Below are 21,548 nucleotides of genomic sequence, written 5' to 3'. Positions count from 1 at the left end.
TTGACAAAAAAGTCAGTCATCCATTTAAATTAGACCTATGTGTAATCTTGAGAGAAACAGCAGAGCGCCCCCTGGCAGTTGTCAGTGAGCTGCAGGTGAGTCAGGAGGAGAGCGCAGCACCTTCTTTTTTATATGGCAACATCCGTAGTCCATTGTTTTCTTTGTTTGATACGTCAGGTAATGATGGAGCTGTCTAAAATACAGACGCAGGATTAAAATAATAATGATAATAATAATAATAATAATAATAATAATAATAATAGAAGGTCCTATGGACCCGGGAAACAAGGATGTCATATTCCTCGATCTCTGTTTTGGAATTTGGAATATTTGGAATCTTAGTAAATCAGGCCCTTAGTGTACATTTAAACCAATCTCATTTTTGCTGTAAAATTGAACCCTGCTGCATTTCTGACAGCTTGCAAGTGAACTCTGGAGCAGTTTATCACTGGTGTGAATGATATGTGAACCTTTGGAATGGAAGTGTAGTATAAATGGCTACAGCCTCTGTGTTCTCATCCACATCTGCACGTTTTGATGACCACTGACCGTAAAAAGACGTGACGTCATGTTTACGTGACTCCCAATTGTTAAAATAAGTCTCCAAAGTAACGGTAAACTTTAAAAACAGAGGCAAGCATATGCAGTACACAGGAACGTTGGTTATTTTTAGGGCTGCTCTTTTCGTTTAATAAACAGACCACTCCAGCTTGACTGCAGGCGTGCTAATGGCGCTAAAGGAGCAGATGCAACTCACAGAGCTAAATGATGAATGGTGCCACGGCAAGAAAAACTGGTTTACTTTAGAAACTTTTCCAGCCAGTAATTCGGAGTTAACTAGCTGGGCCATTAATGCAAGTCATGCCGTTAATGGCCCAGGACAAGAGTTTAACCATAACTTGTGCTAAATTAATCCGATCACCCTAAGACTCTGTCAGATTCACAATTCCCAAAGGTGCTGATGTGCACAACCCATGCACACCACACAATAGGGCCTTGGCATCCGGTGGCGCTCAAGCCTTAACTTCATCACCTCAATGTGTCCAGCCATGGCAAAAGCGTTCACAAGTCTCCTTCGGGACATTTGGAGTTATTTACAGATTAAGTATGTTGAATACTGGAGATACAATGCAAAACAATCTGCACTCCATTTTTATCAGGGATGTTGAGTACAGTGAAATTATTGATCTTGTAAGAAAATGCACAAATAAAAAGTCCACTGATTGGACAGGTATACACATGTACCTAGTAAAAGATATTATACACCGTATTGTATCCCACAGTTCTCCAGGATCCGAGAACAATTGTTTTTTCTCAGACTCGACAACTTCATTGAGAAACATGATCTATTATGTGACCAACAATATGGCTTAAGAACCAACAGGTCCACCTCTATGGCAGTGGTAAACCTAATAGATCTCCACAGCAAATGATGGACGAGAATTCACAGCTGGTGTCTTTATAGATCTTAGTAAAGCCTTTGATACAGTTGATCATCAACTATTAATTAAGAAACTGGAATAGTACGGTATCCGGGGGATGGCTAACATCTGTTATCTGATAAAAATTATCTTGATGAGCGCTATCAATATGTACAAGTACAAGATGTTAAATCTGAACTTTTGAAAGTAAAATGTGGAATTCCTCAAGGATCTGTCCTGGGGCCTAAGCTTTTTATTTTATATATTAATGACATTATTAATGTATCAAAGCTTTTGAATGATGTCCTGTTTGCGGATGACAAGTTTGTTTTGCCATGGAAGGAATGTGGAGAAGCTTCTGAGAACAATGGAAGGGGAACTAAACACACTTAAGAAGTGGTTTGATGTAAATAAATTATCTTTAAATTTAAGTAAAACCAAATTTATAATATTTGGAAATCAAAAAATCAATAATGAAGTCTCAGTAAGGATTGATGGTGTGAAGATTCAAAGAGTGTTTAAATATAAGTTTCTTGGAGTTGTAATTGACCACAAATTAAACTAGTTTGTAGATCTAAAGAATTTTTAAATAAAAAATCACAGTACCTGCTATATTGTTCCCTTATAATTCCATACATGGCATATTGTGTGGAAGTGTTGGGAAACACTTTTAAAATCAATCTCAAGCCCATTTTCCTACTACCAAAAAGAATAATATGTATAATCAACCAATGCTTTATTTATAAATTTAAATTATTAAACATTAAAATTATGGGATATAGTCAACCTTCAAACCTTATTGATTATATACAAAGCACATCATAATCTCCTCCCAAGATGTTCTCAGAGGCTGTTTGAAATTCATGAGAGTAAATATGAACTAAGGAACACAGGTATGTTTAAAGATACATGGGGAAGAACCAAATGTAAAGAAAACTGTGTTTCTGTGAAAGGTGTCAAACTGTGGAATTGCTGTGATAAGGATTTAAGAATGTGTAGCTCAATCTATGTATTCAAAAAAAAATTTAATATAAAATGATAAACAGTTATAAAAAATATTTGGTAATTATGTTGGTAGCCTATATTAACATTAAAATAGCACCACAATAGACCCCATATTACAATATTAGCATTATTATTGTTATATAATATAATGCAATACATGAAATACATTTATCTTTGTTTCCCTTTTATATATTTCTTTTCTTATTTGTGTATTATCATCCACCAGATGCCATATTGTTTGAATGAAATCCAGGAAACTGCAAAAGATAGGCTATGATAAGCCCTTGGCTTCAGCCTTCTCCTTGTTCGGACATTTTTATTTACCATTATTTGTGAAATGAACATACAAATGTCTCAATGTATATTAGTCCGAAATAAAAACCATTCATTCATTCATTCATTCATTAAAGTGATCTCTAAATGTTGCATCATACAATAATGACGACTTATTGCCCAATAGACACAATCACGTCTATAAAACATTGCCATAACTTCAATGTCATTTGGAGGAGGGTGGTGTTGTTTGAGACTCAAGAGAGAAATGCAAGACTGAAACCTGAGACAGAAAGTATGTATCACTGGTCTATTTTTTGTTATTTTTGCTCATTTCTACCTCAATTGATCAAAAACAAATATGTGAAAAGACAATGTACCTTCTCTGCATTTATCATTGTGAATTGAATAGTGATACTTTTGTGAAATTAAGATTTTGGGAATTTTCTTGATATAACTATTGTCTGTTGATTATAATTCCAGGATTGTAGTTTCACATTGATTGATCTTTTGCATTTATGTATGTAAAATCTAATGTTTTGTTTATTTAGGCTGATGGAAAACTACACTCACAACAGCCTCACTCTCCAACTGGAAGGATTAAATATCTCAAAAGAGTCAACATTCCCCACGTTCCTCTTCTTGTTTTTTTCCTATGTGTTTATACTGGTTACAAATGTAGGCATTGTTATTGTGGTTATTAGTGACAAGAATCTCCACCAGCCCATGTACCTGCTTTTTTGCAACCTGCCAGTAAGTGACGTGATTGGGAACTCGATCCTGGTGCCACATTTGCTCGTTGACATGTTGCGTCCGCCTTCTGAACGTCTCATCAGTTACACTAACTGCGTGGCTCAAGCTTTCACCACACACATGTATGGAACCACCACTCACACCATTCTCATCATCATGGCCTTTGACAGATACGTGGCCATCTGTAATCCTCTACACTACGCTTCCATAATAACCAACAGAATGGTCGTCAAGCTGACGGCTGCTGCCTGGGGAGTGGCCTTGGTTTTGGTTGCGATTCTGCTCGGTCTGACCATCAGGTTGAACAGATGCAGGACTATGATCTACAGTCCGTACTGTGACAATGCGTCACTGTTTAAACTCTCCTGTGAGAGCGTCTTCATTAATAACGTTTATGGCCTCACGTTCACTGTGGTCCTAATCACAGCTTCTATAGGCAGCATGGTTCTCACCTACTCTAAGATCGCTATGGTCTGTCTGACCAGTAAGAGCAAGTCTCTGAACAGTAAAGCCCTACAGACCTGCAGCACTCACCTGACCGTGTATTTGATAATGATGCTGAGTGGCCTGGCTATCATTGTTTTACATCGCTTCCCCCAGTACACAGAGTACAGAAAACTGTGCACCATTTTGTTACATATCGTCCCCGGCTGCCTCAACCCTGTTATTTACGGGGTGCAGTCCAAAGAAATACGAAAACTTTTGTTAAAATTGTTTCAGTCCAAGAGAATTTTGCCATCATTGTAAAAATGTGTTTGTGTATATTCATAAAGAACATAAAATATGCACCAATAATGTCCTATTCTGCCTTTCTGTGTTTTTATTTAGTTTATGTGGGGAAATGCTGAATTACGGTGCTCTCGGTTATATTGAGGTACTAAGATTGAAAATGACAGTGGGAATTACACATATGACCATGTGATAGCAATACTGTAATGTACTGTACTGTGTTTCTATAGCCCTTTACAACAACCCACAGGTGACCAAAGTCCGTAAAATAAAGGCATTACAAACACAGCATCAAAAGGAGATTATGAAAAAACTATTTCATAAAAACAAAACGACTGAGCGGAAAAAGACGTGACGTTATGTTAACGTGACTCCCGATTGTTAAAATTAGTCTCTAAAGTAACGCTAAACTTTAAAAACAAAGGCATGCGCATATGCAGTACACAGGCACGGTGGTTATTTGTAGCGCTGCTCTTTTTGTTTCATAAACAGACCGCTCCAGTTTGACTGCAGGCGTGCTAAAGGAGCAAATGCAGCTCACGGAGCTAACTGGAAAATGGTGCCTGGACTGTGGTGCCATGGTACGAAAAACTGCGTTACTTTAGAGACTCATTTTAACAATCGGGAGTCATGTAAACATGACGTCACAGGCGTCTTTTTCCGGTCAGTCGTCATTGGAAACGTGTAATGCGTTAACATTAATGCCATTAGCGGGCCAGCACTAGTTTTTAACCATAATTTGTGCAAAATTAATCCGATCACCCTAAGACTGTCAGATTCACAATTCCCACAGGTCCTGATGTGCACACCCCATGCACACCACACAATAAGGCCTTGGCATCAGTTGTTGTTCGAGCCTTAACTTCATCACCTCATGAATGTATCAGTTAAAGGGCCCATATTGTGCAAAATTTTTAATCATTTTAGTACTGATATTTGGGACTCAGGGGGCCATACCAGTCCCCAAAATGTGAAAAAACAAGACTCAGTCATGTTTTAGTGGTTCCACTTAGTGTAAGTATAGGCGATAAAACGTGCGATGTTTAAACCTCCCTCAGAATGACGACATAGCGACACATTTCACCGTTGGCAACCCGCCAGGCAGAGTACTTCACAGCTCCACCGTAGCTCCCCCTTGTCCCTGTGAAATACGAGAGTGCAGTCGAGGGAGGAAGAGTGGCTGCACAGTGGAGAACAGTGTTTTACACAAACTTCCAGCCTCAGAGGACTTTTGTGTCCAGTGGATATATTTTATTTATGAAAAAAAATGTTCACAAGCTTCACAAGCCCTTTGTTGTTGATCGTGTATGTAAATTCCTATGCTAGAAAAAGACCTTGAACGCACCAGTTACGTGCCTGCAGTTAGCGAGTGACGTGTGGATCTATAAAATGAAGAGCATGCGTTTGAAAGCACTGCAGAAAGATGTAGATGTTGTCCTACATTTCTTCTCAACCAAAGACTGCCTTTCTGTCGTGTTTCCACGTTCTCTCCTCATTATTGATCCACACACGTCACTTGCAGCCGCATTAACACTGGTGCATTCAATGTCTTTTTCTAGCATAGGAATTTACATTCACGCCACGCTGCGCCGCGTGTTTTTATGATCGCGAAAAGCCAAAATCGTGGTCACTCTATGCATTACAGTGAAACGCAATAACAACGGGTAAACGGACATTACTATTTGGTATACAGAGCAGGGGTTGTGACGACGCTGCATGACAATAGGTGATAAGTGGTGAGTATGGCTGTGGATAGTAAGTTAGATCGACATTCCTCTGGAAGCAGTGGGTGTGTGTTTACCTGGGTCTCATTCACATGTAAATGACCAGGCACAAAAAGGAGCATTCTGAAAAGGGCTGTTTTGGCAGGGTTATTGAACTGCTATTGTGCTTCATCCTTATGATATTTTGACTAAAGCATTACACAGACATGTTCATTAGGGCATCAGGAACTAGTTTAACTTGGGGTAATAGGGTATAATATGGGCTCTTTAAATTATTACCATTACCCCTGTTAGCTACTCAACTCTCCCAACATGGCAAACAGCAACTTCCTAGACTGCAATAACAATGCTAACTATAAATAATGAAAACAATTCACAGTGTGTTACCTATTCATATCATTTACTACAGTGATACCATTTTACATAAAAGACATGCTCATATATTATCAGCCGAAAGGGAAACGGAAATCCTCAGGTGGTGGACCATAGGCACCCTTTACACCTGGAATTAGAGCAAATAGCTTTCAAATAGCGCTTTGCCATATGCAATTTACACCTATATTAACATGCGTAAGTGTCCGCATCCAGGTCAGCATCACATCCTGTGCACCACCATATCAACAACCACGTGAGATGTACGTGAAGTCTCGCTATTGCACAGACTCCTCTTTGCTTTTTGAAGCGTTTGACAAGTTTACAAAACAAAACCCTAAACAAGTAAATTTGGTAAAATTCAGTGTTTGCAATGTACAAACAAAACATAATTTCCTTTTCTAATGCTGTTTGTTTTAAATTTTCTTGTGTGGATTTAGAATTGTATGAAATTCTGAATAAAAGAAATATAAGTGTGAAAGAAACTCCTTTCGCAAGAGTTGCCAGTATTACATCATCATGATTCTCATTGTTGTATGAGTCATTATCAAATGCAATGAAATGTGAATTCCCTAAAGTTAAAGTCACATCTATATTACAGTCGAACAGAGAACTTGTTCAGAGTTGGTGGGCTTCACCAGCAGAAACTGGAATCAGCAAGTCACAGAGGACAAACTGAAACCAGAAAAGAGACAGTAAAGTATGCATCTGTTAATCTAACACTGTAAAAATGTATCGCAATATATGTACCTTTTTAGTAGTGATTAAGATTTTAAAATTTCATTAGAAGAAGAAAAACCTACCATACTGCACAATATTACAGCACGTGGTGATATTTGAGAACTTTTGCTGTAACTGTGATGCCCTAAAATCCTGATGTTCTTCACTGTTCTATATATTTTACCTTTATTGTCATTATACTGTGGACAACGAGATATGGATAGCAACACTTTTAAAAGCTGTCTCTTTCAGGCTGATGGAAAACTACACCTACAACAGCCTCACACTCCAGCTGGAGGGCTTAAACGTCCCACAGGACTCCGTCTACCCGGTCGTTCTCTTCTTCATCTTCAGCTATCTGTTCATAATGTTTGCAAATGTTGGCATTGTCGTGCTGGTTTTCACCGACAAAAACCTGCACCAGCCCATGTACATGCTTTTTTGCAATCTGCCATTTAATGACATTCTTGGAAACTCCATCATGGTGCCACGTCTGCTCATAGACATGTTGCGTCCTCCCTCTGAAAGGCTCATTAGTTATTATGAGTGTGTGGTTCAAGCTTTCACCACACATATGTTCGGTACTGCCAGTCTCACTGTGCTCATGATTATGGCCTTTGACAGATATGTAGCCATCTGTAATCCTCTACGCTACGCTGCCATCATGACCAACAAAATGGTCATCAAACTGACGGCTTCTGCCTGGGGAGTGTCCCTGGTTTTGGTCGGGGTTCTGCTCGGTCTGACCATCAGGCTTAACAGATGCAGGGCTATGATCTATAGTCCCTACTGTGACAACGCATCACTGTTTAAACTCTCCTGTGAGAGCGTCTTCATTAACAACGTTTACGGCCTCACGTTCACTGTGGTCCTGTTCACAGCTTCGATAGGCAGCACAATTCTCACCTACACTCAGATCACTGTGGTCTGTCTGACCAGTAAGAGTAAGTCTCTGAACAGTAAAGCCCTACAGACCTGCAGTACTCACCTGGTTGTGTATTTGATTTTGATGTTGACTGGACTGGCTAACATTGTTCTGCATCGCTTCCCTCAGTACACAGACTACAGGAAACTGTGTGTCATTTTGTTTCATATCGTCCCCGGCAGCCTCAACCCTGTAATTTACGGAGTGCAGTCCAAAGAAGTACGAAAGTTTTTGTTAAAATTGTTTGAGTCCAAAAAAATTATGCCATCATGAGATGTTTTTATATTGATTCATAGGGGATATAACATGTATACCAAGAACATCCTGCTCTACTCTGTGTTCTTTGTTTTTTGTGTATTAAAGTGTTTTAATGACCTATTGAGAAGCCAAATACGTACCAATTGGTTCTGGATTATGCTTGGGGCCAGGTTTAGAAAAATTAGCTGTGTGGAGAAAGATTAAAATATAAATGTTTTAAGTTTGGCTTTAAAAAGGCAGAGGTCAGTAATAACATGAATCTCAGCGATGACACTACGACAACAACAACAGCAGACCAAGCTGCTCATAAAAATCTGGCTTTATCAAAGAAGTCTTTTCTGAATATTGTTAGGACTAGTGCATCTTAAAGTGCACATAAATAACACTCTGGATTATTATTATAATATCAGAATATGTGACAAATCACACCAGCATAAACCTTCAGTCAGGGGAAACTTATAATAAATGAATAAATAATTAATAATAATTAACACTAAACAAACTAGTCAGGGTGTGGACAACCACAATGGCCTGGTTCTAGAGGCAGGCCACTAATAATCTGTTATGTCAGAGTCTAGCAAATGTAGACCTCACCCTGAAAGCTCCATGTTGCCAGTAGGTGCTGCAAAACAACTGGCTTTGCAGGCGGGCTGCAACAATTAGTCGACGTAATCGATTTTTTATTTAGATTTTAGAGTCGACAAATTAATGTCGTCGACATAATTGATTATGTCGACGACATTAATTTGTCTACTCTAAAATTTAAGCGTCAATGCATCGTGTTATTGTTGTTGTAAATCACACACTGGCTGCTTCATGCTCATCTGTACCTTCAGTGCAAACAAACACGACCAAACACACACTCGAGCTATCCAGAACTAGCTACAGAAAGTGCTGGGGGCAGTATTTCTCGCTATTTACATCCCACAAGGAAGCAGAGAAGAAGAACACACGAATTATGGCGGAAACAGACAAAGAGGCTCAAAAACTCCGACCCAAAGTTTCCAATGTTTGGGAACATTTCACTGAAAATAAACCATCGAAACACATTAAATGGAATCTCTGTGAAGCGCAACTCTCATTCCATGGCAGCACTATGGCGGTGCACGAACACCTGAAACACCGACATCCCGGAGCCGCTGTATCATCACGTACCGCAGAGAAGTGAGTTCACAAATCACGTTGATACCTCATAGATATTTTTAAATCACATGCTCATTTATTCATCAACCATCAGCCTATGATGCAAATACATAATACTTTTGTGTTGTATGTCTATCAGTCGGGAAATCATAGAGGAAACTTGCTTCTCGAATACTAGTTCACTTAAGTTAATGCGTACTTCACGACAGTAATCGGTGAATTCCAGGCAAAGCTGCTTTGAAATACTTAATTTCAGCCTCTGTCGATACTAGCGTTTATAATGAATTGCAAACCTCTTTCACTGATCAACTGTGTGATTTAGAGAATATTAATTTGATATTTAAACTGTAAGAAATCTGTGATAATTTGTTTCAGGTATTTAACTGTGATAAATGTTGTGTTATTAGAGCACACGTGTGAGTCCACTGTATGTAGGTTAAACAGAACTCCAAAATAGGTGCTAACAAAGATAATTGTGATTAATTAACTACTCGAAAAAATAATCAATAGATTAGTCTACAAAAAAAATAATCGTTAGTTGCAGCCCTACTTTGCAGGTTATCATCATGGATTGAATGGCAATAAGTGGAAGATGGAGAAACAATCAGGACAGGGTGAAAACCTGTTGTGTGCTATTCCTTCTTCTTCCATTACGTTTCGGCAGACTGTACTCTCAGTGTATGTTTAAACCAATCTCATTTATTGCGGTTAAATTGAACCCTGGTGCATTTCTGACCGCTTGTAAATGAACTCTGGAGCAATTTATCACTGGTGTGAACGATATGCAAACCTTTCGAATGGAAGCGTAGTATAAACGGCTCCAGCCTCTGTGTTCTCATCCACATCTGGACATATTTCCATGACGACTGAGCGAAAAAAGACATTATGTCATGTTTAGGTGTCTCACGATTGTTAAAATGAGGCTCATGGCGTCAAAGGCGTCTTTTTCCAGTCAGTTGTCATTGGAAATGCGTCAAACGTTAACATCAACATCGCTACTGGCGTTAACGGCCCAGCACTAGTTTTTAACCGTAACTTTTGCTAAATTAATCCGATCACCCGAAGACTCTGTCAGATTCACAATTCCCACAGGTCCTGATGTGCACACCCAATGCACACGACACAATAGGGCCTTGGCATCAGTTGGCGCTCGAGCTTTAACTTCATCACCTCACAAATGCCTCAGTTCAATTATTACCATTACCCCTGTTAGCTACTCAACTCTCCCAACATGGCAAACAGCAACTTCTTAGACTCTGGTCATATCATATAATTTGGTAACTACAGTGGCACCATCTTACATAAAAGACATGCTCATACATTATCAGCCGAAAGGGAAACGGAGATCCTCAGGTGGTGGACCATAGGCCCCCGTTACACCTGGCATTAGAACGCGTCTTGAGTGTTCAAGATCAGACTGTTATTTGATCGTGGTCACCCACCCTTACCTCACCTGCCCATCTTCTTCTGTAAAGATTTCCAGCAGTAAACTAGTGTCACATCCTGTGCACCGCCATATCAACAACAACAACACTGACCTTCGCTGTTTGTGAAGTCCCACAATTGCATGGACTCCTCTTTGACAATTTTTTCCGAAGTTTTGCATACAAAAAAAAACCCTCAGCAAGTAAATTAGGTTAAATACAGTGTCTGCAATGTACAAACAAAACATCATGTATTTCCTTAGCCTTATCTATCGCTGTTCATTTTAAATGTTCTTTATATGAATTAGAATTTAATGAAATTCTGAATTAAAATTTACAATTGTGAGTGAAACTCCTGTCGGAAAAGATGCAAGTTAAGTATTTCATCATCATGATTCTCATTGTTGTATGACTCATTATCAAATGTATTGAAACGTGAATTCCCTAAAGTTGAAGTCATATCTATATAACAGTCCAACAGAGAACTTGTTCAGAACTTGTTGGTGGGTTTCTCCAGCAGAGACTGGAATCAGCAAGTCACAGAGGACAAACTGAAACCATAAAAAGAGACACTAAAGTATGCATCTGTTACTCTTAACATTGTGAAAATATATCACAATTTATATAACTTTTTGGTAGTGATTAAGATTTTCAGATTTCATGAGCAGGAGAAAAACCTGCAGTGATATCTGACAACTTTGGCTGTTACTGTGAAGCCCTAAAATCCTGATGTTCTTCACTGTTCTATATATTTTACCTTTATTGACATTATACTGTGGACAACAAGAAGTGCAAGAAAAATTAGATTGGGTGTTTTGGGGTCAGTGTTTGACAGTCAGTGCATCTGAGAGTTTAAAATGATAATGGCTTTAAGGAAGAAACTGTTTTTCAGTCTATGGTGACTCATGTTTCTTGAATTATCTGTGGTAACTTTGCTGTCTTTGCTCTTTCAGGCTGATGGAAAACTACACCTACAACAGCCTCACACTCCAGCTGGAGGGCTTAAACGTCCCACAGGACTCCGTCTACCCGGTCTTTCTCTTCTTCATCTTCAGCTATCTGTTCATAATGTTTGCAAACGTTGGCATTGTCGTGCTGGTTTTCACCGACAAAAACCTGCACCAGCCCATGTACATGCTTTTTTGTAATCTGCCATTTAATGACATACTTGGAAACTCCATCATGGTGCCACGTCTGCTCATAGACATGCTGCGTCCTCCCTCTGAACGGCTCATCAGTTATTATGAGTGTGTGGTTCAAGCTTTCACCACACACATGTTCGGTACTACCAGTCTCACTGTGCTCATGATTATGGCCTTTGACAGATATGTGGCCATCTGTAATCCTCTACGCTACGCTACCATCATGACCAACAAAATGGTCATCAAACTGACGGCTTCTGCCTGGGGAGTGGCCTTTGTTTTGGTCGGGATTCTGCTCGGTCTGACCATCAGGCTGAACAGATGCAGGGCTATGATCTACAGCCCCAACTGTGACAATGCATCACTGTTTAAACTCTCCTGTGAGAGCGTCTTCATTAACAACGTCTACGGCCTCACATTCACTGTGGTCCTGTTCACAGCTTCTATAGGCAGCACAGTTCTCACCTACACTCAGATCACTGTGGTCTGTCTGACCAGTAAGAGCAAGTCTCTGAACAGTAAAGCCCTACAGACCTGCAGCACTCACCTGGTTGCGTATCTGATTTTGATGTTGACTGGACTGGCTAACATTGTTCTGCATCGCTTCCCTCAGTACACAGACTACAGAAAATTTTGTATCATTTCGTTTCATATCGTCCCCGGCTGCCTCAACCCTGTTATTTATGGTGTACAGTCCAAAGAAATACGAAGATTTTTGTTGAAATTGTTTGCGTCCAAAAAAATGGTGCCGTCATGATAAATTTTGTTTCAGATGTTTTTTTATTAATTCATAGGGGATATAAAATGTGTCCCAAGAACTTCCTGCTCTACTCTGTTCTTTGTTTTTTGTGTATTAAAGTGTTTTAATGACCTTTTGAGAAATCAAATACTTACCAATTAGTTCTGGATTATGCTTGAGGCCAGGTTTAGAAAAATTAGCTGTGGGGAGAAAGATTAAAATACATTTATATATATGAAGAGAAGAAAATTCACTGTTGAAAACATAACTAACACAAGGTAACATAACATGAGAATATTATTATATATATCACATAAACACCTTTTAGCTTTGTGGATCGATCATCCATCCATCCATCCATTCATGTGTAGCACCTGCAACACATGGCTAATGTTAATCTTAACCACTCAAATATTAACCAACCAAGCAAGCATCACAAGCATTAGCTGCTAATATTGGCCAACACAATAATAACAACAATAACCATGCAAAATTAGAATGGGTAATGGCAGAATTAGCTGCTAAGACTGAGCAACATTAAATTTTTAACCATAACATTATAGTGTAAGCTAATACGGTCAACACAATGCTTATATTGTGTTGACTGTGCAATGACAGAGGTGCAAACATTTGTTGCTAATGATGGCCAAGGGAAAACTAATATGAACGATATGAATGCAATGCAGATAGCATTAGCTTCTAACTGCGACCATAAAAAACAGGCAAGGTTAAATATCAGCAGCATTAAGTTCCTACCATTGAGAATTCTTGGTAGCGGGTTTTGAAGACTTTGTGCAGGTGAACGAAACTGGTTATGGGTAATTTGGCAAGAGAGACATTGTACAAGATCCGTGATTTAACATTAAATGATATGCAATATGAAAGCTAGCTCTTTCTTTCGCAATTACAGTAAATGTGTTTCAATTAAACCAAACAGTAGTTGAACATAATGTAAACACCATACGGGAGGAACCACCTCACCATCACATTTTTAACAATACAAGAACACTGACAGCACTAGATGTTGGCATTGTTTTCCAACAATCAACTATAGTTTAGCCACCATATTATTGATATGAGTTTTTCCTTCATTGCCATTATTAGCTGAGCAATCTTTAAGTAAGCTAGCAAAAATATTAACTTACTAGCCCCAGTCAGAGCTGAAAGCTAATACTTGCCAACACAATATTATTAACCATAACCATGCAGTGTTGGTCGCATTAGCTACTAATACTGAGCAACATAAGATTTAACCATTACATTCCGTGTCTGTTGTATAAGCTAATAAGCTGTTGTATAAGCTAACACAGTCAACATTTTAACCATAATATTCTGTGTCTATGGAACTAGCCCCAGTTAAAGCAGAAAGCTAAGCTTGGCCAACACAATATTATTAACCATAACCATGCAGTTTTGGTAGCATTAGCTGCTAATACTGAGCAACATAACATTTTAACCATAACATTATGTGTCTATAGCATAAGCTTATGCTGTTGGGCCTACACAATGCTTATATTACCATAACTATGCAATGACAGAGGCGCAAACATTAGCTGCTAATGTTGGCCAAGACAATACTATTATGAACCATATGCATGCAATGTAGGAAGCATTAGCTTCAAACTGTGACAATGAAAAACCATGTAAGAATAAATGCCAGCAGTGTTTAGCTCCTACCATTGAGAATTCTTGGTAGCGGGTTTTGAAGTGTCTTGTGCAGGTGAGCCGAAGTGGTCATGGGTCATTTGGCATGTACAACATTTTACATGGGATTTAACATGAAATTATAAGCAATATGAAAGCTAGCTCTTTCTTTTGCAATAACAGTAAATGTGTTTCAATGAAACCAAACAGTAGTTGAACATTACGCAAACATCATACGGGAGGAACCACCTCTCCATCACATTTTAAATCATGAAAGAACACTGATAGCACTCGATGTTAGCATTATTTTCCAACAATCAACTATTGTGTAGCCGCTTTGTTATTCAGCTTTCCTCCTCCCTTGCTGTTATTAGCTGAGCAACCTTTACGCAAGTTAACAAAATATTAACTTACTAGGCCCAGTTAGAGCTGAAAGCTAATATTGGCCAACACAATATTATTGACCATTACCAGGCAGTGTTGGTCGCTTTAGCTACTAATATTGAGCAACATAAGATTTAACCATTACATTCCGTGTCTGTTGTATAAGCTAACACAGTCAACAGATTGCTTACATTACCATAACTATGCAATGATGGAGTCCCAAGCATTAGCTGCTAAAGAGAATACTAATATGAACCATTATGTATGCAATGTAGGTAGCATTAGCTTCTAACTTTGACAATGAAAAACCAGGTAAGAGTAAATGTCAGCAGCGTTAAGCTCCTACCATTAGAAATTCTTGGTAGCGGGTTTTGAAGTGTCTTGCGCAGGTGAGCCGAAGTGGTCATGGGTAATTTGGCAAATACGACATTTTACATGGGATTTAACATTAAATGATATGCAACATGAAAGCTAGCTCTTTCTTTTGCAATAACAGTAAATGTGTTTAAATCAAACCAAACAGTAGTTGAACATAATGTAAACATCATACGGGAGGAACCACCTCACCATCACATTTTAAATCATGAAAGAACACTGATAGCACTCAATGTTAGCATTATTTTCCAACAATCAACTATTGTGTAGCCGCTTTGTTATTCAGCTTTCCTCCTCCCTTGCTGTTATTAGCTGGGCAATCTTTATGTAAACTAGCAAAATATGAACTTAATAGCCCCAGTTAAAGCTGACAGATAACATTGGCCAACACAATATCATTAACCATAATTATGCAGTGTTGGTAGCATTAGCTACTAGTACTGGGCAACATAACATTTTAACCATAACATTAGTATCAGCTAATACTCATGGGCCAAAACAATTCTTATATTACTATCACTATGCAATGATTGATTGATTGATTGATTTACTTTATGATGGAGGTGCAAGCATTAGCTGCTAATGTTGGCAAAGAGAATACTGTTATGAACTATATGTATGCAATGTAGGTAGCATTAGCTTCTAACTGTGACAACGAAAAAACCAGGTCAGGTTAAATGTCAGCAGTGTTCATTTCCTACCATTGAGAATTCTTCGTGTCCGATTTTGAAGTGTCTTGCGAAGTTGAGGCGAAGTGGTCATGGGTAATTTGGCAAATGGGACAAGTGCTGCACAGAATAATAAATAAAAGACATATGAAAGCTCATACAAGGCAAGAAAATACATAAAATACAAAGACTAAAGTCTAAGACTAAATCATACAACATGGGTAAAAATAACAGCCATAAAATTAAGAACAATAAAATCAAGTAAAATATAACTTCAACACCATTAGCTACTCTACTCTCCCAGCGTAGCAAACAGCAGCTAGATAAAGATCGCAATTAAATTGTTGACGATGATGTCAGCTATTCACAGTGATTTGGTTGACTACTGCTAATATAGCTAGCTAGTGTGATGTATGAGAAGGTCATCGTCATCTTCAGAAGTTAGCTGAGCACAACTTAGACCTACTTGCATACATTTGCAATTCACACGAGCTAACGTTAGCTCGTGCGCTAACACGAGCTAACAGCCGTGAACGTTAGCGCGCTAACACCAGCTAACAGCCGCAAACGTTCGCGCGCTAACGCGAGCTAACAGCCGCAAACGTTAGCGCGCAAGCTAACGGCCGCGAACGTTAGCGCGCAAGCTAACGGCCGCGAACGTTAGCCCGCAAGCTAATGTTACACATGAAAACACTGCTTCGCATTACTTTTTCGTTTTTTTTTCTTTCACTCCTCACTAATAGACATTTGTTAGCATTGTCCGAGCAAATGTTTCAACAACTTTTAAACAACTACATGTACACGTACCTCCGGGTTTCAGCTGATTGTTGCTCCTGTTAGCATCGTGGAAGTGCATGTTCAAACCTCCACCACTGGTGTAAAACGACGACTCATGTAATAACACATTAGTTTAAATAGAGTGCTCAGAGTTATCACCAAACAAGCTAGCTCTATTTCCTGAATGGACTAATCCAGGGGTCTCAAACTTAAATGACCCGGGGGCTACTGAGCGTCGTTACAAACACATTTGGATTAGAGATTTTCAAAATATATATCTTTTTTTAATTTAATTCTAATATGCTGCAATATTTAATTCACTTTACATATACAGTATATACAAATTATATATATATATATGTATGTATATATATATATATATATATACATATAAACATATTTATGATGAAAAATGAAAACAAACAGTAATGATTCATGACTTATATAATGTATATATATATATATGTGTATATATATACACACATATATATACTATAATTATTATTTTGATTGATATTGAAATCAAGATTATTCGTCAATTTCAAAACTTGAGTATTTATCGAACCACCAATACTCAACTTTAAATTTTACTTAAAAGAACAGCCAGAGAAACATTATTAACAAGTAATAATAATAATAATAGTAAATTAAAATAATGATAGCAATAAAAGCAATAAATAACCAGTCTACTTGCACTGCTGCACCTTGCAAAAATTGACAACATGCAAAAAACACGAATAACACAATATGGCAAAATCAATGCTCGATTGACGTGACATGCTGTAGCTCCTTGGCTTTAATCGTCACGTCATAATGTCTGCTGAGATTAAACCTGTCGCCACATAAAAGTTCCGCCAAAGAAGAAATCGAACACAACACGACACGTGCTCGAGAGGATTCAAAGCAGGTACAACTGAAGAACAGGAAAACACATTATTGTGCTTTGTTGAATTTATACAGTAGTATAGTCGTACGGTAAATGTAATAAATAATACACAACATGCATTTTTACAGCTCTGAATGTGCAATATAGACACATGTTGACCACTACAATTATAAAAAGTTGTCACTGTATATTTGCTTTACTTAACATATATACTGTATATTCTATTGTATGTTTATAATCTCAATACTTGATGTGTTTTAAATTGGATGTTTGTTATTTATTCCCTTACTATCTTATATCATCTTATACAATGGTTCCATTGCACAGGGGACGTACCGTGTAATGATCATTTTCATGAAAATTGACCATGATAACTTTTCAGTGTTTTCATTGAATCCGTTCGGTTTTAAATTGGGTCCCTTTGTGTTCAGGTTGATGGAGAACTCGTCGTTCAACAGCGTCATGCTGCAGCTGGAGGGTTTGAAACTCTCCGAGGCGTCCGTCTACCCCGTCTTCCTCTGCTTCCTGCTCTCCTACGTGTTCGTCGTGTTCGCCAACGTCGGCGTCCTGCTCCTGGTCGCCACCGACAGGAGCCTGCACCAGCCCATGTACCTGCTCTTCTGCAACCTGCCCGTCAACGACATCTTGGGGAACTCCATCATGATACCGCGGCTGCTCGCCGACATGCTGCGGCCGCGCTCGGCGCGCGTCATCAGCTACTACGAGTGCGCGGTGCAGGCGTTCACCACCCACATGTTCGGCACCACGTCGCACACCGCACTCATGATCATGGCGTTCGACCGATATGTGGCCATCTGCAACCCGCTGCGATACGCCTCCATCATGACGAACAGAGCCGTGGTGAAGCTGACGGCGTCCGCCTGGGGCGTGGCCTTCGTCCTGGTGGGGATTCTGCTCGGTCTGACCGTGCGGCTGAACCGGTGCAGGACTTGGATCATGAACCCGTACTGCGACAACGCCTCGCTGTTCAAGCTGTCGTGCGACAGCGTCTTCGTCAACAACGTCTACGGCCTCACGTTCACCGTGCTGCTGTTCTCGTCGTCCATCGGCAGCATGGTGCTGACGTACACGCGGATCACCGTGGTCTGCCTGACCAGCAAGAACAAGTCTCTGAACAGCAAAGCCCTGAAGACCTGCAGCACTCACCTGGTGCTGTATCTCATCATGCTGATCAGCGGCTTCATCGTCATCATCCTGCACCGCTTCCCGCAGTACTCGGACTACAGGAAGCTGGCTGCCATTCTGTTTCACATTGTCCCCGGAAGCTTGAACCCAGTCATTTATGGAGTTCAGTCTGTGGAGATCTGCAAATCCATGACAAGACTGTTTCGAACCAAAGCAGTGGCGCCATACAAATGACCTTTCCACAGTTGTCACTCTACTCGGCTCGGCCCGAGATGAATGTTTTCAGGCATTTTGAAGTCTTTTTTAACTTAAATCTACAGTTCGATATTGTTTGCTCTGATTCTGGTGTCGGTACAAGATAGTACCAGGTTATATCATTAATGGAAAAGCAATAAAACAACCTGGTAGAGTCGATCTGAGTCGAGCCAGAACTGTATAATAGAAAAGTGGCCATTCATTGACTGTATATGCACTGTTTACGCCTGCAAATAAAATTTATTTGGTACTGTTCCTCGTGTCTAACGTTCACTTTCCTTGGTGAAAAAGCCATCTCTCACTCTGTCGGGTAACAAAGAAACACTCACAGTCTTCACGGTAGCAGTTAAAAGCACTTATAATGACAATATTAGTGAATAAAAGATCCTATATGAGCTCATTTTGACGCATTGTTCATGAGTGAATGATTCCTTTGTTTTTAATTGATTTAGGAAAACACACAAAATGACCTAATTCCGAGGCCTCCAATGTCAAATCTAACAAGAAGAACAGGTCAAACATGAGGTTTTTGGGGCTTTCGTTGCATCTGTGTGAGTTAGTTTTTGGGGATTTTGGAAATGTGAAAAATAAAAATGCACCAGTGGCGACTTCCATTCTGAGGTGGAGCCGTGTTGACATGTTGGAACGAGGGCCTTTCTGCAAGGAGTTTGCATGTTCTCCCCGTGTGTGCCTGGGTTTTTTCCGGGTTCTCCGGCTTCCTCCCATGGTCCAAAAACATGCAGATTTGGGGATTAGGTGAATTGGACACTCTAAAATTGACCGTGGGTGTGAGAGAGTGAGTGAATGGTTGTTTGTCTCTATATGTGTGGCCCTGTGATGGACTGGAGAACTGTCCAGGGTGTACCCTGCCTATCGCCCTATGTCCTCCGGTGGAGGATAAAGCGGTAGATAATGGATGGATGGAACTTAGTGATGATGTAAAAGTGAGCTAAAATCACTGCTTTTCTCTCTGGGGTTTGGTGTGGGAGAGTGAGTGGTTTACAAATGTCAGTTTCCTGTTGGAAAAAGCCCGTCTAACAGTGTGATAAAGACATGAACGTGTTCTGAAGAGATCATTGACTGACGTTAATAATAAACTGACGTTGATTTTATGAGCCGAGTCTGATTCTGATCTTTTTGTGTCTCATTTCACCCACAATCCCGACTCGTCCGATGGACAACGTCACGTACAACAGCCTCATTCTGCAGCTCGAGGGCCTGAAGGTGACCAAGGCGAGCAGGTACCCCGTCTTCGTCCTGCTGCTCCTCGTCTACGTCTTCATCTTCGTCGCCAACCTGGGCCTCACGGCGCTGATATGGACGGACAGAAGCCTGCACCAGCCCATGTACCTGCTCTTTTGTAACCTGTCTGTCAACAACGTCGTGGGAAACTCGCTCCTGGTTCCCCGGGTCCTGGCCGACGTCCTGACGCCGCAATCCGATCGATTCATCCACTATTACGAGTGCCTGATGCAGGCGTTCACCGCGCACATGTCCGGCACCAACGCGCACACCGTGCTCATGATCATGGCCTTCGACCGATACGTAGCCATCTGCGAGCCGCTGCGCTACGCCGCCATCATAACCGACCGCATGGTGGTCAAGCTGACGGTGTCGGCGTGGGGCGTGACCTTCGCGCTGGTGGTGGTGCTGCTGGGTCTGACGGCGCGGCTCGACCGGTGACGCGTTCTGCGACAACGCCTCGCTCTTCAAGCTCTCCTGCGAGCGCTCGCTCGTCAACAACGCGTATGGCCTGACCTTCACCGTGCTGCTGTTCTCCGCCTCCGTCGGCTCCGTCGTCCTCACGCACGGCAAGAGCGCGTCGCCGAGCACCTGTGCCTCTATCTGATCATGCTGTTCAGCGGCATGGTGAGCATCGCGCTGCACCGCTACCCGCAGCACGGTGAGTACCGCGAGATCTCGGCCATCCTCTTCAACGTGGTGCCGGGCAGCCTGAACCCCGTCATCTACAGCCTGCAGTCGCACGAGATTCTCAAGAGCCTGTCCACGCTGTTCCGGCGCAGGAGAGCGTTTAACGTACACACCTGACATCACCACGGCTACGACTACGAGGTGTTTTGACCTTATACATATATGTGTTTATCTATATGTTTAAACATTGATATATATAATGTTTTATACATATATAAACATAATTTATATATATCTGTGTGTTTTTATATATAAATATATATATAACTCTAACATATATATGTATGTTTATATATCGGTATATATATGTATACACCATACACCAAATATATATACAGTATATATGTCTTTATTGTATTCTTTTATTGCTTTGTCCACAGTCAAACAGTGAAGTGTTGGTCCCCCTGGTGGACTGTGAAGGTACTACATATGAGTGAACATGAATCACAGCATTTCAAAAATACAAATTCTATTTCAATATTTTATTATATTTTAAATATGTGCACATATATATATATATATATATATATATATATATATATATATATATACATATGAGTAATACATTTAAAGTATAAATATACAAACGTACATGTATGTGTATATTTTTAAATATTAACAAACTTGACCTTTGAACACATTGATTTATTGATATTTACCCAGAGAATTGTGCTTAAAAAAAAGAAAACCTATGTAAATAACTGTGATCTTACAAATCTGAAATCCTTAAACACTTCAAACTTTTAATTTCCTTCACACCTTCGTCGATGAATGTGATGTTATTTATTATATATGACATGATAAATAAAGAGGGAGAACGCCGGCCTGTGAATGTGTTTCATTATTGTCAAAG

General features: G+C 39.9%; 4 protein-coding genes and 1 pseudogene across 5 annotated transcripts; all 5 read left to right on the top strand.

Annotated features, from left to right (window-relative positions):
- Positions 1-3,251: 3,251 nt before the first annotated feature.
- LOC310927395 (olfactory receptor 52P1-like) lies at positions 3,252-4,199 on the top strand (the record flags this gene model as incomplete). The annotated part of the gene is made up of 1 exon (XM_083889689.1): positions 3,252-4,199. Exon 1 carries the CDS (start codon positions 3,255-3,257, stop codon positions 4,197-4,199), a length of 945 nt encoding a protein of 314 aa, XP_083745815.1. The 5' UTR covers positions 3,252-3,254.
- Positions 4,200-7,240: 3,041 nt separating this feature from the next.
- On the top strand, positions 7,241-8,195 carry LOC310927078 (olfactory receptor 8G17-like; the record flags this gene model as incomplete). The annotated part of the gene is made up of 1 exon (XM_083889319.1): positions 7,241-8,195. Exon 1 carries the CDS (start codon positions 7,254-7,256, stop codon positions 8,193-8,195), a length of 942 nt encoding a protein of 313 aa, XP_083745445.1. The 5' UTR covers positions 7,241-7,253.
- A 3,503-nt stretch (positions 8,196-11,698) lies between these two features.
- On the top strand, positions 11,699-12,646 carry LOC310927081 (olfactory receptor 8G17-like; the record flags this gene model as incomplete). The annotated part of the gene is made up of 1 exon (XM_083889322.1): positions 11,699-12,646. Exon 1 carries the CDS (start codon positions 11,705-11,707, stop codon positions 12,644-12,646), a length of 942 nt encoding a protein of 313 aa, XP_083745448.1. The 5' UTR covers positions 11,699-11,704.
- A 5,148-nt stretch (positions 12,647-17,794) lies between these two features.
- LOC310927394 (olfactory receptor 52P1-like) lies at positions 17,795-18,742 on the top strand (the record flags this gene model as incomplete). Its single annotated transcript, XM_083889688.1, has 1 exon — positions 17,795-18,742. The coding sequence occupies exon 1, from the start codon at positions 17,798-17,800 to the stop codon at positions 18,740-18,742; it is 945 nt and encodes a 314-aa protein (XP_083745814.1). The 5' UTR covers positions 17,795-17,797.
- Positions 18,743-19,936: 1,194 nt separating this feature from the next.
- LOC310927393 (putative olfactory receptor 52L2) lies at positions 19,937-20,812 on the top strand (annotated as a pseudogene). The gene has a single exon. The product of its transcript is annotated as a putative olfactory receptor 52L2 (transcript).
- Positions 20,813-21,548: the final 736 nt, after the last annotated feature.

The sequence above is a fragment of the Microchirus variegatus genome, assembly GCF_963457635.1.
Source record: "Microchirus variegatus genome assembly, chromosome: 5".
In the NCBI taxonomy this organism is placed as follows: Eukaryota; Metazoa; Chordata; class Actinopteri; order Pleuronectiformes; family Soleidae; genus Microchirus; species Microchirus variegatus.
This window is presented reverse-complemented; position numbering and strand designations above follow the sequence as displayed.